Source organism: Nesoenas mayeri, assembly GCF_963082525.1.
Source record: "Nesoenas mayeri genome assembly, chromosome: 1".
NCBI classification, from domain to species: Eukaryota; Metazoa; Chordata; class Aves; order Columbiformes; family Columbidae; genus Nesoenas; species Nesoenas mayeri.
In genome coordinates this window covers 211,972,586-211,999,519 of record NC_137541.1, presented here as the reverse complement: position 1 = coordinate 211,999,519, position 26,934 = coordinate 211,972,586, and the positions used below count along the sequence as shown (strand labels likewise).

The 26,934-nt window shown below is 54.3% G+C and overlaps 4 protein-coding genes across 9 annotated transcripts in view; 2 read left to right on the top strand and 2 right to left on the bottom strand.

The window, feature by feature from the left end:
- LOC308041879 (putative mitochondrial transporter UCP3) overlaps positions 1-3,712 on the top strand; it is a 54,550-nt gene extending 50,838 nt beyond the window's left edge. For both annotated transcript variants that reach the window (XM_080346851.1, XM_080346850.1), the window contains exons 5-8: positions 2,186-2,383; positions 3,027-3,128; positions 3,210-3,390; positions 3,578-3,712. In XM_080346851.1, coding sequence (XP_080202977.1) covers positions 2,186-2,383; positions 3,027-3,128; positions 3,210-3,390; positions 3,578-3,683 — 587 coding nt within the window. In that variant the 3' untranslated portion in view covers positions 3,684-3,712. The remainder of the gene's footprint in view (positions 1-2,185; positions 2,384-3,026; positions 3,129-3,209; positions 3,391-3,577) is intronic.
- DNAJB13 (DnaJ heat shock protein family (Hsp40) member B13) lies at positions 3,703-7,897 on the bottom strand (the record flags this gene model as incomplete). Of its 3 annotated transcripts, none has more annotated exons than XM_080346935.1 (8): positions 3,703-4,716; positions 4,949-5,025; positions 5,113-5,226; positions 5,675-5,788; positions 6,140-6,297; positions 6,493-6,654; positions 7,561-7,664; positions 7,830-7,897. In XM_080346935.1, 8 exons carry the CDS (start codon positions 7,895-7,897, stop codon positions 4,542-4,544), a joined length of 972 nt encoding a protein of 323 aa, XP_080203061.1. In that variant the 3' UTR covers positions 3,703-4,541. The 3 variants fall into 3 exon arrangements, with proteins under 3 accessions (XP_080203061.1, XP_080203062.1, XP_080203060.1); XM_080346936.1 differs by having other exon boundaries at positions 3,703-4,695; XM_080346934.1 differs by having other exon boundaries at positions 3,703-4,695; positions 4,949-5,226.
- On the bottom strand, positions 7,580-25,178 carry PAAF1 (proteasomal ATPase associated factor 1). 2 transcript variants are annotated; one of them, XR_013922285.1, is made up of 13 exons: positions 25,095-25,178; positions 24,978-25,018; positions 23,513-23,616; positions 22,146-22,235; positions 18,649-18,747; positions 17,725-17,875; positions 14,231-14,425; positions 13,817-13,908; positions 11,637-11,752; positions 10,032-10,114; positions 9,615-9,697; positions 8,328-8,553; positions 7,580-7,664 (listed from the first exon to the last, which is right to left on the bottom strand). XR_013922285.1 is itself a non-coding variant. In XM_080346921.1 (12 exons), the coding sequence occupies exons 1-12, from the start codon at positions 25,139-25,141 to the stop codon at positions 8,476-8,478; spliced, it is 1,179 nt and encodes a 392-aa protein (XP_080203047.1). In that variant the 5' UTR covers positions 25,142-25,178; the 3' UTR covers positions 8,121-8,475. The 2 variants fall into 2 exon arrangements, 1 of the variants encoding a protein (XP_080203047.1); XM_080346921.1 differs by lacking the exon at positions 7,580-7,664 and having other exon boundaries at positions 8,121-8,553.
- Positions 25,179-25,244: 66 nt separating this feature from the next.
- Positions 25,245-26,920, top strand: COA4 (cytochrome c oxidase assembly factor 4 homolog). Of its 2 annotated transcripts, none has more exons than XM_080351092.1 (2): positions 25,245-25,316; positions 26,511-26,920. In XM_080351092.1, the coding sequence occupies exon 2, from the start codon at positions 26,557-26,559 to the stop codon at positions 26,800-26,802; it is 246 nt and encodes an 81-aa protein (XP_080207218.1). In that variant the 5' UTR covers positions 25,245-25,316; positions 26,511-26,556; the 3' UTR covers positions 26,803-26,920. The 2 variants fall into 2 exon arrangements, with proteins under 2 accessions (XP_080207218.1, XP_080207219.1); XM_080351093.1 differs by having other exon boundaries at positions 25,251-25,316; positions 26,508-26,920.
- Positions 26,921-26,934: the final 14 nt, after the last annotated feature.

Here is a 26,934-nt window from a genome sequence, read left to right as displayed (position 1 = left end):
TCTCATGCACCAAATCCCTGTGCACCCCATCCCTGCACGCCCCATTCTCATGCACCAAATCCCTGTGCACCCCATCCCTGCATGCCCCATCCTTGCACACCAAATCGCTGTGCACCCCTATGCCTGCGCACCCCGTCCTTGTGCACCAAATCCCTGTGCACCACATCCCTGCACGCCCCATCCTTGCACACCAAATCCCTGTGCACCCCATCCCTGCACACCCCATCCTTGCACACCAAATCCCTGTGCACCCCTGTCCCTGTGCACCCCATCCTTGTGCACTCCTGTCACTGCACACCCCATCCTTGCACACCAAATCCCTGTGCACCCCTGTCACTGCGCACCCCGTCCCTGTGCACCCCGTCCCTGTGCACCCCGTCCCTGTGCACCCCATCCACGCGCACCCCATCCACGCGCACCCCATCCACGCGCACCCCATCCTTGCACACCAAATCCCTGTGCACCCTGTTCCTGTGCACCCCATACTTGTGCACCAAATCCCTGTGCACCCCATCCTTGTGCACCCCATCCCTGCGCACCCCATCCTTGTGCACCCCATCCTTGCACACCAAATCCCTGTGCACCCCATACTTGTGCACCAAATCCCTGTGCACCCCATCCCTGCGCACCCCATCCTTGTGCACCAAATCCCTGTGCACCCCATCCCTGCGCACCCCATCCTTGCTCACCAAATCCCTGTGCACCCCATCCCTGCGCACGCCTACACCTGCGCACGCCATCCCTATACACCAAGTCCCTGTGCACCCCGTCCCTGCACACACCCTGTCCCTGTGTGCCCCATCCCTCTGTACCCCACATACCCGCGCACCAAATCCCTGCGCACTCCCTATCCCTCTGCACCCCCTGTCCCTGCACACCCCACATCCCTGTGCACCCCGTCCCTGCGCACACCCCTCCCTGCGTAGCCCTCAGTCCTGCATAGCTCAAATCCCTGCACTCCCCTATCCCTGCACAACCCCTCCCTGCGCATAACCCATCCCTACATGCACCCCATCCCTACATGCACCCCATCCCTACATGCACCCCGTCCCTGAGTGCACCCATCCCTGCGTACCCCAAATCCTTCTGCACCAAATCCCTGCGCACACCCCATCTCTGTGCACACCCCGTCCCTGCGGGCCCCATTCCTTTGTGCACCCATCTCTGCACACCAAATCCCTACGCATCCCGTCCCTGCACACCCCCCATCCCTGCGCACCCCCCATCCCTGCGTGCACCCCTCCCTGCGTAGCCCAAATCCCTACGCATAACCCATCCCTGCACACCCCATCCCTACGTGCACCCCATCCCTGCATGCACCCATCCCTGCGTACCCCACATCCCTGTGCACACCCCTGTCCCTGCGCACCCCATACCTGCATAACCCACATACCTGCGCACCCCATCCCTGCGCACACCCTGTCCCCACACAGGACCCTCTCCTGGGGGTACACAGCCCACCTGGGGTGAACACCCCACCCTGATGTCCACAAGTCCCACAGGATGCACCTCCCAATCCCAGGCTGCTCCCACTGGGGTCCCCACAGGGTCAGGTGCCCCCAGATGGCCAGGGGTCCCCACAGGGCTGGGGGTGCCCACACAGCTGGGAGTCCCCACAGGGCCAGGGGTCCCTGAAGGGCTCAGGGTGCCCACTGGGTCTCCACACAACTGGGTGTCCCCACAGACCCGAGTGTCTCCACAGGGTTGGTGGTCCCCACAGAGCTGGGGGCCCCCACACATCCAGGGGTCCCCACAGAGCTGGGGTTCCCTGCTGTGGTGTGGAGTCCCCACAAGGCTTAGGGTCTCCACAGGCCTGGAGATCCCTGCTGGGCATGAGGGGTCCCCACACAACATGATGTCCCTGCAGGTCCAGAGATCTCCTCATGCCTGGGGGTCCCCTCAGGGCCAGGGGTCCCCACAGGGGCAGGGCTCCCTGAAGGGCTGGAGGTGCCCGTTAGGTCTCCATACAGCTGAAGGTCCCCACAGGGCTGGGGGTCCCCACCCCTCCAGGAGTCCCTGCAGGCCTGGGTGTCCCCACACAGCTGGGGGTCCCCACAGGGCTGTGCTTACTCACACAGCCAGGGGTCCCCATAGGGCCGGGTGTCCCCCCACAGGGCTGGGGGGGGGTCCCCACAGGTGTTGGGGTCCCCATCAGGCCGGGGGTCCCAGCGCCCGCTGTCTGCAGGCACAGGGCTGGCGGCGCGGCTGCTGGCGGGCTGCACCACGGGGGCCGTGGCGGTGACGTGCGCCCAGCCCACCGACGTGGTCAAGGTGCGGTTCCAGGCCAACGGAGCCACGCCGGACGGCGCCCGGCGGTACAGCGGCACCGTGGACGCTTATCGCACCATCGCCAGGGAGGAGGGCGTCCGAGGGCTGTGGAGAGGTGCGGGGACACGGAGCGGGGTGGGGACAGCAAAAAGGAAGGGGATGGTGACAGAGATGGGACAGGGGATGCAGAGAGGATAAGGTGGGGAAAAGGATGGGATGGGGATGATGGTGACAGAGATGGGACGGGGGATGGAGAGAGGATAAGGTGGGGACAAGGATGGGATGGGAATGATGGTGACAGAGATGGGACAGGGGATGCAGACAAGATAAGGCAGGGATAGGGATGGGAACAGGAATGGGGACGAGGATGGGAATGGGTTTGGTGACAGGTTGGGGACAGGGACCTGATGGGATGGGGATGGTGACAGGAGGGGATGCAGATGGGATAGGGTGGGGATAGAGTTAGGAAGAGGAATGGGGACAAGAAGGGGGACAGGGATGTGACAGGGATGCAGATGGGATGGGGTGGGGATAGGGACAGGAAGGGGAATGGGGACAAGGAAGACAGGGATGTGACAGGGATGCAGACGGGATGGGGTTTGGACAGGGTAATGGGGACAGGGATGTGACAGGGGATGCAGATGGGATGGAGACAGGCACAGTGATGGGGACAGGGACAGCAGGGCTGGGACACCCATCCAGAATGCTCCAGGAGGGGATGTGAGCACTGTCCCCAATGCCACCGCCCTCCTGCACAGGGACGCTGCCCAACATCGCCCGCAACGCCATCGTCAACTGCGGGGAGCTCGTCACCTACGACCTCATCAAGGACGCGCTGCTGCGGGCGCAGCTGATGACAGGTGAGGACAGCACGGGGACAGGGACACAACCAGGTGCCGTCCTTGTCCCCACGGCCCTCCAACCCCAGCTCTGCCCCGCAGATAACGTCCCCTGCCACTTCGTCGCCGCCTTCGGGGCGGGTTTCTGCGCCACGGTGGTGGCGTCGCCGGTGGACGTGGTGAAGACGCGGTACATGAACGCCGGCCCCGGGCAGTACCGCAACGTGCTCAGCTGCCTCCTGGCGCTGCTCATGCAGGACGGCGTCACCGGGCTCTACAAGGGGTGAGTTTGGGGACGTGTCCCCTCTGAGCACCAGCAAACTCACTGCAATGACGCCAAACGGCTCCGCTTCACAGCATCACCAGTGCACCCCAAATGTCCCAACCCACGTGCCACCACCATGGCACCCCAGGGCTTTGGGGACCGCAGGGACATCCCCTTGACGTCCCCATCGCCTTTCCCGGCGCAGGTTCGTCCCCTCCTTCCTGCGCCTCGGCTCCTGGAACATTGTGATGTTCACCTCCTACGAGCAGCTGCAGCGCGCGGTGACACTGGCCCGGCCGGCGCAGTCCTGACCCCCCGCCCCTCTCGTCAGCGTTGACGAGACACGAGAGTAAATTATATTAATTGCCGAAGCGGCGAGGGACCAGTGACGCCACAACCCCCAGCCCGATGGGGAACGCCCGAAGAGGGGCCGGCAAGACAGACAGACGGAGAAATGACGATGTTCGTGGAGAAACGCGGGAGAACGGAGCTTTCCAGAGAGAAGTTTATGAAGGAAGGAGAAATGGTTCCAGGTTTTCCGGCCGGGCCGAGCGTTGCGTCCCGGTGGGAACAAGGCGAGCGGCGTGGGCAGGGAGAGCGAGTCGAAGGGCAGGGGATGCAGCGATCCCTGTTATTCCTCACCGATGTTACAAATAAACCGCCCCTATGGGGTCTGATCGCAGCAGCGCTTGGGGCTCCTGCGCCTTTTTTTGGGGGGTTTTGGGTCATTCTGCCAGAAAAGGCAGAAATGTTTTCCTAATATCTAAGAATATCTTAATATCCAAGGATGGTGACTCCAGCACTGCCCTGGGCAGCCTGTTCCAATGCGCCAATGCGCCACAGCCCTTTGGGGAAGAAATTGGTCCCCACATCCAACCTGAACCTCACCCGCTCCTGCGCTCATTTCTTCCACGCTTTGGGTCTTTCAGTGCGCAGTCACCCCCAAACCATTGCTGTTCCCAAAATCCTCCATCCCCCTCCCTGGGGGAGCAGCTACAGAGAAAAGTCTGGAACACAAAGTGGATCCGTGAAAAACAGAGTCCAGGGTGTTGCGTTTGAGGGTGCTCCTGTGGTTTTAGGGTCTGCGGTACTTGGAACAACCTCCACCCAGGCGCAGCGGTGGCTGCGGAGCTTTATTGGTGGGAGAAGAGGCGGGTTGTCCTCGTCCCTTAGGACAGGAGGGCGCTTCTCAAGAGCGTTTTCTGGTCAGGCGTGAGCTTCTTGGGAAAGCAGATGTCGAAATAGATGAGGAGGTCGCCCTTGCGCCGGGGGTCGTGCAGCAGCGGCATCCCCTCCCCTGGCACCACTTTACAGTATTTGGGGCTGAAGAGCAACGAAAAGGGGCTGAGAGGAGCGGCGGGAGGATCCTGATGTAGGAAACGCAGCTCCCAGCCCCGACGCGTCCACGTGCGGAGCCCCACGCGTGTTTTTCGCACCAGCTCCAACCGGCAGCCATTCCTCTCCCCCAGCCGCACGTCCCCACGGCCGCTGTCCCAGCCCCTTGTCTTGCTCGTGTGTCCCACCCGGCCACGAAAATCCCGCCCAACCCACGAGGAATCGGCCCCACGGCACTTACTCCACGATGTCGTTGACGGGGATGTTCAGCAACCGCCCGTCCAGCGTCTTCACGGGCACCGCGCAGCCCGTCAGCGCCTGCGAGACGCGCAGCGCGACGCGGAGCCGCGTCAGCAACCCCCCGGCGACAAACACACGCGGCGGTGGCTCCGTCCCCGCTTTTACCTTTCCCAGCGGGACGGTGGCAACAAAAATGAGGTTGTCGTCGGTTCTTTTAAACCTCGGGTGGAGTTTCTCTTGGACAATGAAGGTGATGTCGGCCGGAATGATGTTTGGACCCTAAAAATGGAGGAAAGAGAAGTGAACAGACCGGGAAATGGTTTGGGGGAGCACAAGCGATTTCACACAAAGGTGACACACAAGGTTGCTGGCTGGAGTGAGGGGAAAATAATTTATTCCTTTAATAAAAATATGGTGTTCAATAAGAGTCCTATTAAGAAATATAAGCCTGAGGTTTGGAAAGGTGAAGACAGGCAGAAAACCACCTTTTGGAATTGTGAATTTTGATCGGTCTGAAGGCAAATGGAGGCAGGAAGGGCGACCCAGCGCACAGCAGCGCTGAATCGTCACCAACCCACAGCCACCCAAATGACAAAGCTGCCAAGAACGTCCCTGCTCACAGCGGGGGCGGTGCTGGATGAGCTTTGGAGGTCCCGTCAACCCAAACTGCTCTGTGCTTCGATGGTTTTGCAGATGTGCACCCAGCGCTTCTCGTCGCGGCCGTTACCTGGTCTCCTTCCTTCTCGAAGGTGATCCTGGTGCCCTGTTTCCACCCCGGCCGCACGTCGATCGTCAGGATCTTGTCTCTGATGGTGCTCGTTTGATCGTCTTCATTCATCACCTGGGGAGATCATCCCTGTGGCTCCTCCGGCCCCTCTCCAGCAGGTCCATGTGTGTCCTGTGCTGAGGACCCAGAGCTGGACTAGCACTGCAGGGGGGTCTCACCAGAGCGGAGCAGAGGGGCAGAACTCCCTCCCTGCACCTGCTGCTCACGCTGCTGGGGATGCAGCCCAGGACACGGGTGGATTTCTGGGCTGCAAGCGCACGTTGCCGGCTCATGGCCAATCCTGCACCCCCAGTACCCCCGAGTCCTTCTCCTGGGGGCTGTCACCCCCCTGAGGGACAACACAGAGCAGAATCAGCCCTAAACCCTCAGGCTCCCAGTCCCAAATTCTCCTCCATTCAGCCCTACCCTGCGGGAGATTTTAATCTTCTTGGTGCAGCCGTAGAACAGATCCTCAAGAGAGAGGTAGAGATCCCGCACGATCGGGGGGTCTTGCTTCATCGCTCCTCGTCCTCGCAGCCCCCCGAAGGGCACGATCAACTCCGTGCCGTCCTCAGCGAAGAACTCTGCACCAGCAAGCAGAATGAGGGGTCACTTCACGCAGATCAGAGCTCAGGGGTTCCCCTGGGGTGTCCTAAGCAGCATCAGGGGGACCTGGGAGCAGCTGGGCAGGGAAACGTCCCCATAAAGCTTAAAGCTCAGAGCTGGGATCACAGCGGCCACAGATGGGGCTGCGGTGACAACCCAGACCCCCTACCTACCCGCAAAGGGGTTGTCCCCACCGAAGAACTCCCTGAAGACTTTGTTGGGGTTGTTGTGGAACACGTAGCCGGCAGTCCAGGGGTTGTCGTCGCCGAACTCCTCGGGAATGCCGCCTTTGAGCCCCTCCTCTCCAAACTTGTCATAGATGCCTTTCTTCATGGCTTGGGGAACAAGGATGAAGGTGTTGAGTGCAACCTCAGTGAGTTTGGAGATGACACCAAGTTGGGTGGAGTGTTGATGTGCTGGAGGGTGGGAAGGCCATACAGAGGGGTCTGGCCCGGCTGGATCCATGGGCTGAGGCCAGTTGTCTGAGGTTCAGCAAGGCCAAGTGCCAGGTCCTGCCCTGGGGTCACAGCAACCCCAGGCAGCGCTACAGGCTCGGGGAAGAGCGGCTGGAAAGTGCCCGGCGGAAAAGGAGCTGGGGGTGTTGGTGCCAGCGGCTGAACATGAGCCAGCGTGTGCCCAGGTGGCCAAGAGGCCACCAGCATCCTGGCTGGTACCAGCACTGGTGTGGCCAGCAGGCCCAGGGCAGTGACCGTCCCTGTGCTGGGACCTGGGGAGGACAAACCGCCAATCCTGGGGGCAGTTTTGGGACCCCCTCATGCCAAGAAAGGCCTTGAGGTGCTGGAGCGAGTGGAGAGAAGGGAACGGAGCTGGTGAGGGGCTGGAGCACAAATGTGATGGAGCGGCTGAGGGACCTGGGGGGTTCAGCTGGAGAACAGGAGCTGAGGGGAGACCTTCTGATCTCTGAACTGCCTGAAAGGAGCTTGGAGCCAGGGGGGTCGGGCTCTGCTCCCCAGGAACAAGCGCCAGGAGCAGAGGAAACGGCCTCAAGCTGCGCCAGGGGAGGTTGAGGTTGGATGTGGGGAACAATTTCTTCCCCAAAGGGCTGTGGGGCATTGGAACAGGCTGCCCAGGGCAGTGCTGGAGTCACCATCCCTGGAGGGTTGGACAGACGGACACGAGGTTCTCAGGACATGGGGTGGGGGAACAGTTGGACTCAATGGCCTTAAAGGTCTTTTCCAACCAAGCCGATTCCACGGTCCCACGGAACACTCTCCACTCACGGTCGCTCAGCACATCATAGGCCTCCGCCAGCTGCCTGAACCTCTCGGGCGCCCCGGGCTCCTTGCATTTCAAAGGGTGGCTCTTCAAGGCCAGTCTCCGGTAGCTGCAAAGACACGGGACGCCCCACGCTCGCAGCCAACCCCGTGTCCCAGGCCGCTCACCCCGGCCCCTCCGGCCGCCGCCCCGGGGAGGTGACGGGCAGCCCGGCCCCACCCCAAACGCCACCCCCCGGCCCCCCGGGGCTCCCCCACGGCCGACAGCCCCTCACGCCTTCTTAATGTCGGCGTCCGTGGCGCTGCGGCGCAGCTCCAGCACCGCGTAGTAATCCTGCCCCATGGCGGCCGCCGCGTCGCTATGGAGACCGCGCCGGAAGTGCGAGCCGCACTTCCTGCCCCCCCCCTCGGAGCACCATGGGAGTTGTAGTTCTTCCCGCGCTTTTCCGGACTCTGCCCCCCCCACGTCCGCCATCTTGTTTTTTTTATGGTGTTTTTTTTCCCCAAAAAAATGCGTTTTCTCCGAAAATTTATTTTTCCACGCAATTATTATCAAAGCAGCTGCTTTATTTCCATCTATACTATTTAATTTCTTCCCCCTTTAGAAACAGTTTTTCAGCAGTGAAAATAAAATCACGGTTACAACACAAAACCCTCTCAGAGCCGCTCTCCTAATTAATAAAACATCTTAGTTGTGTTTTAATTAAAAAAAATTACCTCTCGCGAAATTAAAAAGAAAAAGATCATAGTTGTGTTTCAGTAGGAAAAATTACCTGTCATTAAAAACGTCCTGGTAACCACAACAGCCTCAATCACTTCTATATAGCTCAGAAATTTCTAGAAATGTGTCTCAAACGCAGGAAAACAGGCTTGGAAAAGGAGTTTTGACGTGTCTTTTCTCTATTTGGCCGATATAAATGTTTAAAGGTCGGAAAGTTGGTATCTCCTCACCACCCCGTCCCTGCAGCACGTGTACATCTGCTTCTCCCAAGCAGCTACCTGGAAAAAAGGGAAAATAAGAATAAAAGAGTATTTAAGCGCAATATTGATATTTATTTGTGGTCTGGAGTCACAGTTCACAGGATCCCAGAATGTCAGGGGTTGAAGGGACCTGGAAAGCTCATCCAGTGCAATCCCCCCATGGAGCAGGAACACCCAGATGAGGTTACACAGGAAGGTGTCCAGGCGGGTTGGAATGTCTGCACAGAAGGAGACTCCACAACCCCCTGGGCAGCCTGGGCCAGGCTCTGACACCCTCACCCCAACAAGTTTCCCCTCATATTTAAGTGGAACCTCTTGTGTTCCAGTTTGAACCCATTGCCCCTTGTCCTGTCCCTGGTTGTCACCGAGAAGAGCCTGGCTCCATCCTCCTGACACTCACCCTTTCCATATTGATCCCCATGAATGAGTCCCCCCTCAGTGTCCTCTTGTCCAGCTCCAGAGCCCCAGCTCCCTCAGCCTTTCCTCACACGGGAGATGCTCCACTCCCTTCAGCATCTTGGTGGCTGCGCTGGACTCTCTGCAGCAGTTCCCTGTCCTGCTGGAACTGAGGGGCCACAACTGGACACAAGATTCCAGGTGTGGTCTCCCCAGGGCAGAGCAGAGGGGCAGGAGAACCTCTCTGACCTACTCACCACCCCCTTCTAACCCACCCCAGGTACCATTGGCTTCCTGGCCACAAGGGCCCAGTGCTGGCTCATGGTCACCCTGCTGTCCCCAGGACCCCCAGCTCCCTTTCCCCTACACTGCTCTCCAACAGCTCGTTCCCCAACTTACACTGGAGCCTGGGGTTGTTCCTGCCCAGATCCAAGACTCTACACTTGCCCTTGTTCTATTAATTCACATTTCTTTACAGAAATCTTCAGTTTTGCTCCTGCACGATGGCGATAACGCCAGCGAATACCACATTTGTTAATGCAATATATTAACATTATTCAGCTAGAAAAAAAGCTGAAAAGGCACCTATGTGAAGGAACCCATTGTGTGGGTTGACAAATTCTGCTATCTGGCCTCACTTTTCCCCACATCCTTTATTTCGGGTAACATATCATATTCCGTACCTTGTACACAGGGTCACAGTCTGCTTCGGTGAGATCGAGGACATAATCGAGGTCTTGCTGAATGACAAAGCAGGTTCCATCACCTACACGAGATAGCAAGAGAACAAATATCAGCCAATTAGTGAAATAAGCCATGCTCCTAATTACAAACAGTCCATCAGAAACACCTGATCACAGGGTATGAAGCCCCCAGGAAAAGGGGCTGTGAGGATGCTGGAGAGATGGAAAAGGTTCCGACAGTTGAGAAGCACCTTGGACGCCCCGTTATGGACAGACAAGGGGGAGGTGGAAATCACAAAGCAAAAAGCAAGCACAGAATATACCTCCTACAAGATTCAAAGAGCGCACAGCTCCTCGATGCGATGATTTAATTTTGATTATATAATTTCTACTGGCACAACGCAGCACTCGCGTTACCTTGGCTGGCAACAAATCCGTCTCGGTACGGGAGCAGCGAAAGCACCGGTGCCCCCGATCTGTGGACAACCTGGATTGGAGTGCTAGAAAAAAAACAAAAACAAGGCATGAGTATTACAGTTTGTAGTTAAAAGAGCATTTAAACACGCTAACATGGAAAGAATAACCACCAAGCTGGGAGGAGTGGCTGACACGCCAGAGGCTGTGCTGCCATCAGAGACCTGGACAGGCTGAGAGTTGGGTGGGGAGAAATGTAATGAACTAGAACAAGGGCAAGTGTAGAGTCTTTGATCTGGGCAGGAACAACCCCAGGTTCCAGTGTAAGTTGGGGAATGAGCTGTTGGAGAGCAGTGTAGGGGAAAGGGACCTGGGGGTCCTGGGGACAGCAGGGTGACCATGAGCCAGCACTGGGCCCTTGTGGCCAGGAAGCCAATAGTACCTGGGGTGGGTTAGAAGGGGGTGGTCAGTAGGTCAGAGAGGTTCTCCTGCCCCTCTGCTCTGCCCTGGGGAGACCACACCTGGAATCTTGTGTCCAGTTGTGGCCCCTGAGTTCCAGCAGGACAGGGAACTGCTGCAGAGAGTCCAGCGCAGCCACCAAGATGCTGAAGGGAGTGGAGCATCTCCCGTGTGAGGAAAGGCTGAGGGAGCTGGGGCTCTGGAGCTGGACAAGAGGACACTGAGGGGTCACTCATTCATGTTGACAGATATCTAAAGGGTGAGTGTCAGGAGGATGGAGCCAGGCTCTTCTCGGTGACAGCCAATGACAGGACAAGGGGCAACGCGTTCAAACTGGAACACAGGAGTTTCCACTTGAATATGAGAAGAAACTTGTTCGTGGTGAGGGTGTCAGAGCCTGGCCCAGGCTGCCCAGGGGGTTGTGGAGTCTCCTTCTGTGCAGACATTCCAACCCGCCTGGACACCTTCCTGTGTAACCTCATCTGGGTGTTCCTGCTCCATGGGGGGATTGCACTGGATGAGCTTTCCAGGGCCCTTCTAACCCCTGACATTCTGGGATCCTGTGATCACTGCTGTTAAGAAATTTTCTGCTAAATCTATCTATATATTAATATATAAAATCATTTTAGTTGGAAAATACCATCAAGATCATTGAGTCCAACCATTAACCCAACACTGGCACTAACCCATGTCCCCTAGAGCCTTGTCTATGCAGATAATCACATAGATATTAATATATAACATAATATGCACAGTACATGAACATAATTTCATATATATATATATATATATACATATATTTAAAAGCCATAATCTGCAAGGGAAAGCTATGCCAAGAGCACCCCTGGTCACAGAAGACTGAAAAGCTTTTCACTAACTAAGAAATCTGCACAAATCCTGCATAAAGTCTTTTAGGAGGCGCTTTCCAGGCAACATCCCATTATATCACCTATCTGAGCAAAAGCATCTCCCCAAGAGAAGAAAAAAGTCTGCAAGAGGCTGAGGAGCTCACGGTGCCACAGCTGTGGCGGTGTCCACCCTTTAGAAGGGGCTTTCTCTGCCAATACCCTCAGTCTGGGTCTCTTTCCCAGGCAAAAATCTAGTTTCTAGTTGTTGTTTAAATACTCACAGCCCCAGGCCCTCACTCACTTGGTGTTGCGCACATCCAGCTGATAGATGTTCCCGTCCTGAGTCCCTGCGAGGATGTAGGTGCTCGAGAGGAACGTGCAGCAGTTGAAGGCGTCGGATCCGACGAAGAGGAACACCTGAGAGCACAGGAACAAATCCAAGCGTCACACACGCACGGATGAGGACACAGGACACCCAGGAGAAAGAAGCAATCATTTATTTAGAAGTCAGGAGAGTTGTTCTGTGAGTCATTGGTGCAAAGCCAGAGCAAGGTTTAAAATCCCCCAGCCCTGCTCCAAGACAAGCAGAATGGTGCTCCAGGATGAGTTTTGCCAAGTCAGCAGAGACAGCGCAATCAGTGACCGCTCCTGGGTCTCCTTTGGAGAAAGGATGTGACACAGTGACAGAGAAACTACTGCTGAGTTCAAATTAATCTTCAGAAACCCACAAAGCCGAGAGACCAGATCTGTGTGGCAGGTTGGCAATGAGCACGGCGTCCCTGGAGGTGTTTAAAACATATATAGATGATGTTCTTGGGGACATGGGCTAGTGCCAGAGTTAGGTTATGGTTGGGCTTGATGATCTCCAGGGTCTCTTCCAACCAAAATGATTCTCTGATTCCTCCCAGTGCTGCACCCATGCAGAGGCTCCGAGTTTTTCCAGGTCAGCCTTTGCCACAGCATCATGGAATCATTTTGGTTGGAAAAGACCCTTAAGGCCACTGAGTCCAACTATTTCCCCTCCCCTGGCACTGCCCCATGTCCCTGAGAACCTCATGTCCGTCTGTCCAACCCTCCAGGGATGGTGACTCCAGCACTGCCCTGGGCAGCCTGTTCCAATGCCCCACAGCCCTTTGGGGAAGAAATTGTTCCCCACATCCAACCTCAACCTCCCCTGGCGCAACTTGAGGCCGTTTCCTCTGCTCCTGGCGCTTGTTCCTGGGGAGCAGAGCCCGACCCCCCTGGCTCCAAGCTCCTTTCAGGCAGTTCAGAGATCAGAAGGTCTCCCCTCAGCTCCTGTTCTCCAGCTGAACCCCCCAGGTCCCTCAGCCGCTCCCATCACACTTGTGCTCCAGCCCCTCACCAGCTCCGTTCCCTTCTCTCAACTCACTCCAGCACCTCAAGGGCTTTGCCTCAGTGAGCTTATTCATTCCACCCTAAATTTTACTCTCCACAAACACCACAAGCAGTTCGAAATCCTAAATCATCAGGAGCTCCTGTGCTACTGCCTAGGATAGTCCTGATAAGATTTTCAATACCTGAGATTTACCAACTCCATTTTCCTTTTCTAAGAGGAGGGAGATGGACTGGTGACCACCTGAGGTCATGGAATCATAGAATAGTGTGGAATGAAGGACCTTCCCAGCTCCCCCAGTGCCACCCCTGCCATGAGCAGGGACATCTTCACCAGCTCAGGTTGCTCAGAGCCCCGTCCAGCCTGGCCTGGGATGTCTCCAGGGATGGTTCATCCATCACCTCTCTGGGCAACCTGGGCCAGGCTCTCACCACCCTCAGGGCCAACAATTTCTTATTTCTACGCTGAATCTCCCTCCTTTAGTTTCAAACCATCACCCCTTGTCCTATCACAACAGGCCCTGCTCAAAAGTCTGTCCCCATCTTTCTTCTCGGCACCTTTTAAGCACGGAAAGGCCGCACTATGGTCTCCTTTACATGCTGCTTAAGACAACTGCCAGATGAAACAGCAGCTTTCCACCTTGGCTGGATGAGGCAACCTGCAGTTCCTGCTTTCACAATGACATCTACTGGCCACTGTTTAAATTTAAATACCATCTTCCCCATACCCGGGTTAAATCGTGAGCAATTCTTACTCCTCAGACCTCCAGATAAAAATCCGGTCAGTAGGAAGGAGAAAACACATCCTGCACTATACCGGGTTTTGGTCTTTCCTCCCAGGAATAGACAAAGGAGGAGAACACTGCAGGGTGAGTGATTCAGCAATGAAAATATCTCCCCCAAAGGGCTGTGGGGCATTGGAACAGGATGCCCAGAGCAGTGCTGGAGTCACCATCCCTGGAGGGTTGGACAGACAGACATGAGGTTCTCAGGACACGGGGCAGTGCCAGGGGTGGAGGAATGGTTGGACTCTATGATTTTGAGGGGCTTTTCCAACCAAAATGATTCTGTGAGTGTATCTCCAAGCTCTCTGCCAGGCAGGGACACTGCCAGTGTCACACTCCTTACCGGCTGCCTGCTCTGCAGTCCCACTCCTTGAAGCTTCTTGTCCTCTCGGGCCAGCAGCAGGATCTTCCCTTCTGTCCCAATCTCACGATCACCTGGCGAAAGGACAACAGTTAATTCCAGCAGTGGCTACGCAACGAATCTCGATGGTACCAAACCTGACAGTTTGGATCACCCCCGCTAAACCTATAACAACATCAGTCCAGACACTAAGGGCGGGCCAGTAATCAGGGAGACCTGTCTTCATCACTAATTGATTTACAAGGCTCAATTCCTCCTTGGGATTCAAATTCTTTGTTCTGGCGACCCCTTCCCAAGGGCACAGAGCAGCAAGCCACGTGCTAAGGATTATCGGTGACAACCCTAAGCAGTTTGGGACAGGGGAACGAAGGGGAATTATAAGGGCAAGATGCTTACTAGGAGGTTTTTCAGGCGTGCCCAGGTTCAGCGAGTCGTCGGCAGTGCCCACGGCAATGCCATTGACGGGATAGCCGCAGTCGGCGATGACGCCCAGACAGGCGGATTTTCCGCAGTCCCAGAGACGGGCGGTGCCGTCTCTGGAGCAGGAGAGGACGTTTCTTCCCCGATCCACAATGGCAGTGTCCAAAATCCCTGCGGCAAAGCAAAGGTCACGTTCAGACAGCGGGAAAGGCAGATGAACACCACCTTGGCTCAAACGGCGCTGATATCGCAGCTGCTGCTGGGTTTCAAGCTCCATAATTAACCTTTAGCTTGAGGAGAAAATATCCTGGTCCGGCACTCTTAGAAACACCAACTCCAGCTCTGGATAACCCCCAACGTTTTTATGGGGCAAGCAGCATCCACATTATGGAGCTACAGCAACACTTTGCGGGTGCTGCCATCCCCCAAATACTTCATTTCAGTGTGGGATGTTGGGTCTAAATCTGGAAAATGACACAGTGGGGTTTTTTTTTGGAAGGAAACAATCAGTTAAAAGATTTAATTGATGCTTTCCCTAGAGAAGAGGTCATTAAACACGACAAGTTCAAATCACAAGTCAAGCAAACGCTGCAGCAGTTTGGGCTGGAGTTACACAGTGAAGAAAAGTTCAACTTCAGAAGCAAAGCTCCGTTGTTTACAGGACATTTGTGGCAAAGTATTTTGAATGGGGCTGCATTCAGCTGGCGGCCGGTCGCTAGTGGTGTCCCCAGGGGTCAGTGTTGGGTCCAGTCCTGTTGAACATCTTTATTGATGATTTAAATCAGGGAATTGAGACCATCATCAGCAAGTTTGCTGATGACACCAAGTTGGGAGGGAGTGTGGACCTGCTGAAGGCAGGAGGGCTCTGCAGAGGGATCTGGATAGACTGGAAATATGGGCTGATTCCAACGGGATGAAGTTCAACAAGGCCAAGTGCCGGGTGCTGCACTTTGGCCACAACAACCCCCTGCAGCTCCAGGCTGGGCACAGAGTGGCTGGAGAGCAGCCAGGCGGAAAGGGACCTGGGGGACTAATGGACAGGAAGCTCAACATGAGCCACCAGTGTGCCCAGGTGGCCAAGAAGGCCAGTGGTGTCCTGTCCTGGATCCAAACCAGCGTGGTCAGCAGGACAAGGGCAGTGATCCTTCCCCTGTGCTCTGCATTGGGGAGGCCACACCTGGAGTCTTGTGTTCAGTTCTGGGCCCCTCAGCTCAGGAAAGAGATTGAAGTGCTGGAGCGGGTCCAGAGAAGAGCAACAAGACTGGGGAAGGGACTGGAACACAAGCCCTATGGGGAGAGGCTGAGGGAGCTGGGCTTGGTTAGTCTGGAGAAGAGGAGGCTTAGAGGGGAGCTCAGCACTCTCTAGAACTACCTGAAGGGCAGTTCTAGCCAGGTGGGGATTGGGCTCTTCTCCCAGGCATCAGCAATAGGACAAGGGGCCATGGGCTTCAACTCTGCCAGGGGAAATTGAGGCTGGAGATGAGAAAGCAATTCTGTGCAGAGAGAGTGGTCAGGCATTGGAATGGCTGCCCAGGGAGGTGCTGGACTCACCGGCCCTGGAGGTTTTTAAGCTGAGATTGGCCATGGCACTTAGTGCCACGATCTAGTCAATGGACTGGAGTTGGACCAAGGGTTGGACTGGATGATCTCTGAGGTCTTTTCCAACCCAGTCCATTCTGTGATTCTGTGAACCCACACAAAAAAGCCCACATTAGAATAATGGCATGTTCAGCGCAAAATGAGTTTTGAAGTTAATCAAGTTTTGGGCAGGCAGCCACGGGACTTATTAACCTTTTTAATAAAGCCCAGCACCCTGTGAGACACGTAAAATGAGCCTGTGTGTGTACGTTGCTAAGGGAGGGGGAAAGGCGGGGAATAGTTTGGGGCATCTAAGACACATCCACAGCTCACCTGCATTTGCTCAGCATCACCCAAGCGTTCAAGTTGGCATCATTTAGGAAGCAATCACCATGAAAAGACAGACCCAGTTGTGAAAAGACAGGCCAGATGTAAAAACAAATAAAAACAGAGCCTGGTGAAGCTTTACATGAATTAAACTGGAGAAGGGTGAGGAATCTACTGTTTAGCAGCAACACCATCAGCAGAGGCAAGAGTTGAACATCTGCTTTTGGTACAAGGGTGAACGAGCTTATTGCAGCCCTTCTTAAGAAATAATCACTGAAGTATCCTTGCAGAAGCTCTCGCTGTGCTTTACTTTTAACCGCACATGTCCCTGAGGTAGATAACTGCCTGCCCAAGTTCTGCAGGTCCATAATAAACCGCTTTATGCTTTTCCAGGCAAGAGAAAAAATAAAAGCAAGAGGTTCTAGAGCAATTGAAGGTGAGCAGGATGATCTGGGTGTAAGGAGGAGACTCTTGGTACCTTAATTAATGAAGAAAATGCTTCTCGGTGAGAGAAGCAGTTTCCTCTAATAGAATAACTACCAATCTTTTAATTCACAGAATCACAGAATCCCAGAATGTCAGGGACTGGAAGGGACCTGGAAAGCTCATCCAGTGCAATCCCCCCATGGAGCAGGAACACCAGATGAGGTTACACAGGAAGGTGTCCAGGCGGGTTGGAATGTCTGCACAGAAGGAGACTCCACAACCCCCCTGGGCAGCCTGGGTCAGGCTCTGACACCCTCACCAGGAACAAGTTGCTTCTCATATTCAAGTGGAAACTTCTGTGTTCCAGTTTGAACGCGTTGCCCCTTGTCATGTCATTGGCTGTCACCGAGAAGAGCCTGGCTCCATCCTCCTGACACTCACCCTTTAGATATCTGTAAACATGAATGAGTCCCCCCTCAGTGTCCTCTTGTCCAGCTCCAGAGCCCCAGCTCCCTCAGCCTTTCCTCACACGGGAGATGCTCCACTCCCTGCAGCATCTTGGTGGCTGCGCTGGACTCTCTGCAGCAGTTCCCTGTCCTGCTGGAACTGAGGGGCCACAACTGGACACAAGATTCCAGGTGTGGTCTCCCCAGGGCAGAGCAGAGGGGCAGGAGAACCTCTCTGACCTACTGACCACCCCCTTCTAACCCACCCCAGGTCCCATTGGCTTCCTGGCCACAAGGGCCCAGTGCTGGCTCATGCTCACCCTGCTGTCCCCAGGACCCCCAGCTCCCTTTCCCCTACACTGCTCTCCAACAGCTCCTTCCCCAACTTACACTGGAACCTGGGGTTGTTCCTGCCCAGATCCAAGACTCTACACTTGCCCTTGTTCTAGTTCATTACATTTCTCCCATCCCAACTCTCAGCCTGTCCCGGTCTCTGATGGCAGCACAGCCTCTGGCGTGTCAGCCACTCCTCCCAGCTTGGTGTCACCAGCAAACTTGCTGACAGTCACTCTATCATTCAAGTTGGAAAAGATACTCCAGATGTCAGAATTTGAATGAATGTTAGTGCTTGGGTAAAAAAAAACAATTACAGAGATGGCAGATAAAGGATTTGAAAGGGTAAATATTCTGTACCTCCTTTGTGACCTTTAAATGTGACTACGCAGCTGGCGTCTTCCGCTGACCAGACCTTGAGCTGGGCGTCCATTCCCCCGCTCAGAACCACGAGGCCCGACGGGAAAAACCTGCAACAATTCACATCATACACATGGCCTTCCAAAAGTCTCTGGAAAAACAAAGAACTACGTGCTAGTACCGTCATTATCATCTTCATGCCAAGCAACTTATTTGAGCTACAACACTGGAAAACTTGGGCGTTCCCATGTGGGCAGAGGATGAAGTTCAAATCCTTGCGTTCCGGCAACGGACTCGTCTGAATTTGAGGAGGGCAAAGAGGCAGCGGGTACATTTTGGGCCTCCCTCTGCCATTTGAGTAGCTAATTACATAGCAAAGGATGCTAGATTTGTTTCTAATAAGAGGTTAAATGTCTTTTTCCTCTGCCAAACAAGCCGCTGACAGGTCAAGAAATATTAATACCTTATGTATATAATTATATAGAATTTTTTTATATTTTTATATATATATTTATTTTATATATATATATAATACTGGGAAGGCAAGAAGCCTTGAGCTTAATCCATCATGGTCTTTCTTTCCTCACCTCTTCTCTATGCAGAAGAAATTCAGTGTTTGTACCACACAGGTCAGGAACTTCCTTTGTTACCTTCTGCACATCAGCTGTCATTCCTAACTACCTTTTCTTATTAATAACATCACCCTGCGACTCCTCTCCGGATTGCTGAGCATCATTTCCCTTGGGAGAAGTCATACTTTCCAACAGATTTGACTAAAAACCTCCGAGATGTCAAATTTCAATTAAAAAACCAACTTATCGCCTGTCCTAGACCACAGGGTGCGGAGAACCCAACCAAAATCACAGCCGAACGACTCCGGTAATGGCACAAACAACACACGACATCAAAGCTGGATGTTCTTACTCTTATTTCTCCATTCGCCGCCTGCCAGATTTTCATGGTCCCGTCTGTGCTGGTGGAGACGCCAAGGCCTCCGCCACTGGAAATGTCAAGACAGGTAACCTGTAGGACGGGAAAAACATCAAATTTGAGCTTTACATGACACTGTATATGGGTATTTTTGCTCAAGAGCCTAATTTTGTACTGGGGAGACCTCCTAAGTGCATCATCCAGCGTTGTTATTGTCTCAACACTTATTGAAAACACCCAAAAGAGTTTCCTTAAGCATTTCAGCCTGATAACGGTCTAACATTTTATAGCCTTATGCAAGGACTTCACAAGCTGTCTCACCTCAATGTTTCAGTAAGTTTTATGAGATATTACCACCAAATTGGTCACAGAAATTGTTATTCAGAGATCAGCAAAGCAGGGAGAATAAGAAACCAAGTCAGGAGTCCACACAGACAGCGCTTGTGTTGAGGTTTGCGTTATATGCATTTTAATGCGCATGAAATAAAATAACAGATAATAAATAATGACATTTTCCAAGTGACAGCGACATTTCCAATAGAGATTGTAGCAACATTAAACTAACACACTATTCTGTGATTCTAAACAGGCTGAAAAACACGATCATATAGATTTTATGAGAACGAAGGTTAACGCTGGTGTTGCAACCTGCAAAACCAATAGATATATGATAAATATGTAGTGTTGGCTTGCAAGATTCGGGTACTGGAGTCGCGTTGCTTTACCTCCAAAAGCTTCCTAATAATCCCATATACACTGTGTGGATTACAAAAAGAAAAACCCTACAGCAGTAAAATCCCAACAGAAATGAGAAAGAAACAAATATCACAGGTCTGTCGCTATTCCAACCAGGTTTTTGGTCTTAATTTGCATGGTCTGGTCTGTAAGGGGTGAGGCTGCTCATCTTCATCCCAGGCTTCAAGATTAAACACTTTTTGGAACAATTAACTCTTCTCAAACAGAACCGGGCTTTGTTGATGCTCTTGCACATGCTTGGCCTGAAGACAATCGGATTTTCTACTGTGTTCACAGGGAAACCCAAAGATACAAATAGATTGATTTTGCCAAAAAAAATAGGATAGCTAGAGGCCTGAGACTTACATACAATGGCTTCAAGGAGATCAAGTATATAACAGATCCACATCAACTGCCAGCTGTTGCCAGATGTTAAGGGTGTCCTACAGCATCCTCTTGCTGCATGTGCATCAGTCAGGGCTCGCGTGGACACGTTTTGCCACCATTCTGCCCTTGGTTCTCCCAACAAAGCACGAGTCAGGACAAACTGCTCTCCTGAAAAGCTCCAGTAGCTCGAATCACAGAATGATTTTGCTTGGTGTGAGGGGCCCAAAACTACCCCCAGGATTGGCGGTTTGGCCTCCCCAGGTCCCAGCACAGGGACGGTCACTGCCCTGGGCCTGCTGGCCACACCAGTGCTGGTACCAGCCAGGATGCTGGTGGCCTCTTGGCCACCTGGGCACACGCTGGCTCATGTTCGGCCGCTGGCACCAACACCCCCAGCTCCTTTTCCGCCGGGCACTTTCCAGCCGCTCTTCCCCGAGCCTGTAGCGCTGCCTGGGGTTGCTGTGACCCCAGGGCAGGACCCGGCACTTGGGGAAGCTGACAAGGTGTAGGATCAATACCCATCCTCTATTTGATATAAAGAAAATTTGGGGAATTAAAATAGGAATTCAGAAAATTTAAATAAGAGCACAAGGTAATGGTTTTGCCATTACAGTAGCTGTTAAGTACATTTACTTACATATTGGTAATGTGATAAATGCATCAGTAATATAAGAAGTATTTTATATAACAAACCAATCTGTGGTAATTTGCTCCCCAGGGGGAAAAAAATATCCTGTGAAGATCATTCAAGCAGGAATGAAAAGCCCCACTGACTTTTCACATATATTGATAGGACCAGAGGAAACGGCCTCAAGTTGCGCCAGGGGAGGTTGAGGTTGGATGTGGGAACAATTTCTTCCCCAAAGGGCTGTGGGGCATTGGAACAGGCTGCCCAGGGCAGTGCTGGAGTCACCATCCCTGGAGGGTTGGACAGACAGACATGAGGTTCTCAGGACACGGGGCAGTGCTGGGGGTGGGGAACGGTTGGACTCAGTCTTCAGCATCTTTTCCAACCAAAATGATTCCTTGATATCCCCAGATTTTCAGGAGGGCTACATGAACAGGCAAGGCCAAACAGGAGTGTTCAGAAGAGGCAGCAGGTAAATAGGAAAACCGGAGCTTAGCTCACACCAGCTTTAAACTCATCTACATACTAATAGATACGGCTTCAGCTGCTTTCCAGAGGAGACGTGTGTTTGACAGCAAACTAAACACACCTGCATTTCCCATTTTGCTGTGCTCTGCAGTTCTGTTTATCACACAAAAGGGCAGCTGGGGACCCTTCAGGAGCACAAAGCTCAGAGCAATGATTCACCCCAGTCTCCAGAGCTGCCTTATTGTCAAGCTCCGTCTCTCAGCAGAGCGCTGCTTCCTCTTAAACAGTTGTAGAGATGTCCAAGCGCACCTTGATTTATATCACTGTTGAGTTTTGTCAACAGAAAGTGACTTTGTAGCATTTTCAGCTGGGTTTATCACAACAATGTACTCAATAAATCGTGAGGTAAGTGTACAAAAACACCTCCAGGAGCATTCGGGGGACTCCCTTTAGGGCAGCCGGTTGTACCTGCAGGATACGCACTCCCTGGTTTCTTGGATCATTTCCACATGGGGTTTAGTGTTCATCAAAAGCAGAGGCTGCTTTCCAGCAAAGGCAAGTTACGTGCTTTTCTTCAAAGAAATGAAATTTTAGGTCAGAATCAGCCTTTCTGTATCACTGTTCAGTGAGAAGCTGCACTTGTTGCACCCCCAGATTGACAGGGGTGCAATAAGAAGATTATTCAGCAAAACGAGCAGGAATGCTTTGGAATAAGTGAGAAGCTCACACCATTTATTTATTATTTTAAATACAAGCCAGGCCTTTCTGGTCTCTGAATTCCCACCAGGTCAAGACTAATTTATGCAACACTCAATTCCCAGCCCTGCAAATAGAAATTAATACAGCAAAGAGCAAAACCAAATTCATGATATATATATATGGGAGCAAACAGCTGCTATAAATTTGGGATAGATATGAAGTAGTCTGAGATGAACAGCTCAGTGTCTGGGTGCTCTTATATATGTCTTTTTGACACACTAATTCACACATTTCATTCCTTTACAGGGGATCTGTCATGGGCCTGAAGTGAGCAGAAATCACATCACTTGCAAGAAAACACCCTAAAGAACTTGAGATATTATTTTTGTGGGGTAAACATAAGCATGATGGAATTTCCATGATCTGTTTTCTATTATATGTTTTATTACCTGGTTCACACAGAAAATCCTGCTGCAGACCACCCCACAGAACCAACACACAACAGTCAGAGACACATTGTGAACATTCAGGGTCGTGTTCAGTTGTTTCCCACTCACTCTGCGAGGTTACTTACGCTTTTCTGATGAATTCCACAAAAAGTTGTGTACGGGGCCAGGAACTTTGTGGACACATTTTCACGAGGACAAGAAATGACGATGCTTTTCTAGAGGAGAAAAAATATTTAGAATCACTTTGATTGGAAAAGACCCTCAAGATCATTGAGTCCAACTGTTCCCCCACCCCTGGCACTGCCCCACATCCTGAGAACCTCATGTCCGTGTGTCCAACCCTCCAGGGATGGTGACTCCAGCACTGCCCTGGGCAGCCTGTTCCAATGCCCCACAGCCCTTTGGGGAAGAAATTGTTCCCACATCCAACCTCAACCTCCCCTGGCGCAACTTGAGGCCGTTTCCTCTGCTCCTGGCGCTTGTTCCTGGGGAGCAGAGCCCGACCCCCCTGGCTCCAAGCTCCTTTCAGGCAGGTCAGAGATCAGAAGGTCTCCCCTCAGCTCCTGTTCTCCAGCTGAACCCCCCAGGTCCCTCAGCCGCTCCCATCACACTTGTGCTCCAGCCCCTCACCAGCTCCGTTCCCTTCTCTCAACTCTCTCCAGCACCTCAAGGCCTTTCTTGTCTTTCAGAAGTGCTGTTAGTCCGACTGAAACACAGGCTGCCAAGGCAGAATTATGATCTGAGCCCTACTCTGGTCTCTCACACCCTGAAGACTGTTGGAAGGTGCAGTGTTGGGCTTGTTTCCCTGTGTCTGCTGAAGCTGCAGGCTCTGGGTGGCAAAGGATGGTCACAGTGGCTTGGCCAACCATGACATACAGCCCCAGCCACACTATGGAATGCTACAGAGCAGCTCCAGGGTGCTGTATGTGGGGAGGCCCAGGAAAGATGGATAGCACCATGTGTGGGACTGGGCAACAATTTTAGGCTGCTATTTTGACTGGTATAAGTGTATTGCTCCTTATCATGCAATCGCAGAAGAGTTTGGGTTGAAGGGACCTTCCCAGCTCCCCCAGTGCCCCCCTTGCCATGAGCAGGGACATCTTCACCAGCTCAGGGTGCTCAGAGCCCCGTCCAGCCTGGCCTGGGATGTCTCCAGGGATGGTTCATCCACCATCTCTCTGGCCAACCTGGGCCAGGCTCTCACCACCCTCAGGGCAACAATTTATTCCTCCTGTCCAAACTGAATCTCCCTCCTTTAGTTTAAAACCATTACCCCTTGTCCTATCACAACAGGCCCTGCTCAAAAGTCTGTCCCCATCTTTCTTCTCGGCCCCTTTTAAGTCTGGAAAGGCCACACTAAGGTCTCCCTGGAGCTTCTGTTCTCCAGCTGAACACCCCAACTCTCTCAGCCTGTCCCCCAGCAGAGCTGTTCCAGCCTCGCATCATTTCCGTGACCCCTCATGCATGGAAGGTGGTTTCCGAGCCCTGGTACCTTGGTGACCTCCCCAACCACGAAGCCCTCGGAAGCAGCGATGTCAGGGACACCCTCGGTGCTGAGCCCACGGCGGGTCAGGCTGCCGTACAGGGTTGGTTTTCCTGCAAGAAAAGCAGCTGCTCATGTCAGATACCAGATCCTCCTGTCAACTCACCTTCCCCTAAACCCCTGAGCCCCTCCGACTGCCCTCCCGCTCCCCCATAAACCACACAGCACCCCTAAACCACTCTCAACCCACCCTTAAACAACAGGGCATCCCCCAACTGCCTTCACCCTCCCAAACCATAGCACATATCCTCAAATGCCTTCACTCCTCATAACCCACAAGACACGCCTTAATCCCCCTCATGCCCTTCTAATCCCTAGACTCCCAAACTCCCCTCACCCTCTTCTAACACACAGGGTTTAGCAGGGAAAAATTCAATGAAATAGAACAAGGGCAAGTGTAGAGTCTTGGATCTGGGCAGGAACAACCCCAGGTTCCAGTGTAAGTTGGGGAATGAGCTGTTGGAGAGCAGTGTAGGGGAAAGGGACCTGAGGGTCCTGGGGACAGCAGGGTGAGCATGAGCCAGCACTGGGCCCTTGTGGCCAGGAAGCCAATGGTACCTGGGGTGGGTTAGAAGGGGGTGGTCAGTAGGTCAGAGAGGTTCTCCTGCCCCTCTGCTCTGCCCTGGGGAGACCACACCTGGAATCTTGTGTCCAGTTGTGGCCCCTCAGTTCCAGCAGGACAGGGAACTGCTGCAGAGAGTCCAGTGCAGCCACCAAGATGCTGCAGGGAGTGGAGCATCTCCCGTGTGAGGAAAGGCTGAGGGAGCTGGGGCTCTGGAGCTGGACAAGAGGACACTGAGGGGGGACTCATTCATGGGGATCAATATGGAAAGGGTGAGTGTCAGGAGGATGGAGCCAGGCTCTTCTGGTGACAACCAGTGACAGGACAAGGGGCAATGGGTACAAAGTGGAACATAGGAGGTTCCACTTAAATATGAGGAGAAACTTCTTCCCGGTGAGGGTGGCAGAGCCTGGCCCAGGCTGCCCAGGGGGTTGTGGAGTCTCCTTCTGTGCAGACATTCCAACCCGCCTGGACACCTTCCTGTGTAACCTCATCTGGGTGTTCCTGCTCCATGGGGGGATTGCACTGGATGAGCTTTCCAGGGCCCTTCAACCCCTGACATTCTGTGATCCCCAATTGTTCTCACCCCTTATAACCCACAGCCCCCCCTCAACCTCCTTCACCCCCTCCCAACCCATTAGATCCCCCCAACCACCCTCAACTCTCATAACTAATTAAACCCCCATCAACCACCCTCACATCCTAAAACTGCCCTCACCCACAGGCCCGCCCCAACCACGGGACACCCCCAAAGCACAGAACACCCCCCTCCAAACTTCAGGGTCCCCTCACAGCCCACAAGACCCCCCGAACCCTCCCCGTTCCCGCCTCCTCAGGCCCCTCAGCGCTCACCAGGGCTCCGGCAGCTCAGCCAGGCCTCGCCCTCGTCCCTCCTGCGGAGAGAAAGAGCGGGGCTAAGTGCGGAGAAGGGACCGGGGCTGGGGAAGGCACCTGGAGGGCCGGACTTACCTCAGCACCTGACTCCAGTCGCTCTGGATCCGCAGCGTCGCCGCCATCTCACCGAGGCATCCGCACCCCCTTCCGCCTCGTTCCTTCCCGTCAGCCCCCGAGGGCTGGAAGCGGAAGGGGAAGGCGTCCTCCAATCAGAGAGCGCTCCCGAGGCCACGCCCCTCCCCGGTAGTGCTCTCCGCGACGCCAACCTTAAAGGGGCCGCGCTGTGTTGTTGGGCAGGTATGGGGGGGCTGGTCTGCGGGAGTGGGTATGGAGGGTGCTGGGTACCCATGGGTGGGGATAAGGTTTAGGGGGGCTCTGGGGGGTGCTGAGCTCCTCCTGGAGTGCATGAAACATGTGAGGGTAAGGTGCGTGAGTGCTACTGAGGACCTATGGGTGGGGGTGAAACTGTAGGGGATTGCTGGACACCCATGGGTGGGTATAAGGTGCTTGTGGGGGTGCTGGGGACCTATGGGTGGGATTAAGGTGCATAGGGGTGCTGGGCACGCATGGGGGGCTGGGGGCTGCATGTGGGGTGCTGAGCTTCTCCTGGGGTGCAGGGAGCATATGGGACACTCACAGTGACATGGAGGGTGCTGAGCACCCATGGGTGGGGGGTACGGTATATGGAGGGGTGCTGGGCACCTATGGGTGGGATTAAGGTGCATGGGGGGTGCTGAGCACCCATGCGCAGGGGGTGAAGGTGCATGAGGGGTGCTGGGCACTTCTGGGTTTTTGGGGCTGCTTGGGGGGTGCTGAGCTCCATTGGGGTGCATGGAGCATATGGGGGCACCTGTGGGTGGGAGTAAGTTGTGTGGGGGGTGCTGGACACCTATGGGGGGGTATAAGGTGCATGGGGGTGCTGGGTACTCATGGTGGGTTGGAGGCTGCTTAGGGGGTGCTGTGCACCTCCTGGGGTGTATGAAACATATGGGGGCACCCATGGGTGAGGTAAAGGTGCATGGAGGGTGCTGGGCACCTATGGGTGGGGTAAGGTGCATGGGGGTGCTGGGCACCTACTGGGGGGTTGTATAAGGTGCGTGGGGGTGCTGGGTACTCATGGGGGGCCAGGGGCTGCTTGGGGGGTGCTGAGCTCCTTTGGGGTGCATGGAGCATATGGGGGCACCTATGGGTGGGAGTAAGTTGTGTGGGGGTGCTGGACACCTACTGGGGGGTTGTATAAGGTGCGTGGGGGTGCTGGGTACTCATGGGGGGCCAGGGGCTGCTTGGGGGGTGCTGAGCTCCTTTGGGGCACATATGGGGGCACCTATGGGTGGGGTAAGGTGCATTGAGGGTGCTGTGTACCCATGGGAATTCGGGGGCTCCATGGTGGGGTGCTGGAGCATGTGGAACACACGTGGGCACCCACGGAGGTACGGGGGTGCGAGGCACTTTGGTGCGTGCCCCCAAAAACAGGATCATTGACCCAAGCAGGGCTCTCCGGGGGGTGACAACACCCTGACGCCCACCCAGCCCAGCGATGGCGAGACCCGGCCACGCCAGGAACCCCCGGTCGCTGGAGGAAGATGAAGACGAGGACCCCGTGGACGCCATGATCGGGCGGACGGGCTGCCTGGCGCAGCACCGCGCGCTGCAGGACTGCATGGCGGAGCGGCAGGATTGGCGCCGCTGCCAGGCCCAGCTCCGCGCCTTCGGCCAGTGCATGGAGCGGCACCAGCGGCCCCGCCAGCCGCCCCCCGCCCGCCACGAGCCCGCCGGCGACTGAAATCCACGGGGACACCACCATTGGTGCCGCTGCGCTGCTTGACCCGTTTTCCGTGATATGATTTTTAATAATCCACGCTGCGCTGTTGGGAAATTAAATCTGGTGGTTTGTTATCCTGGCTCGAGTGTCTTT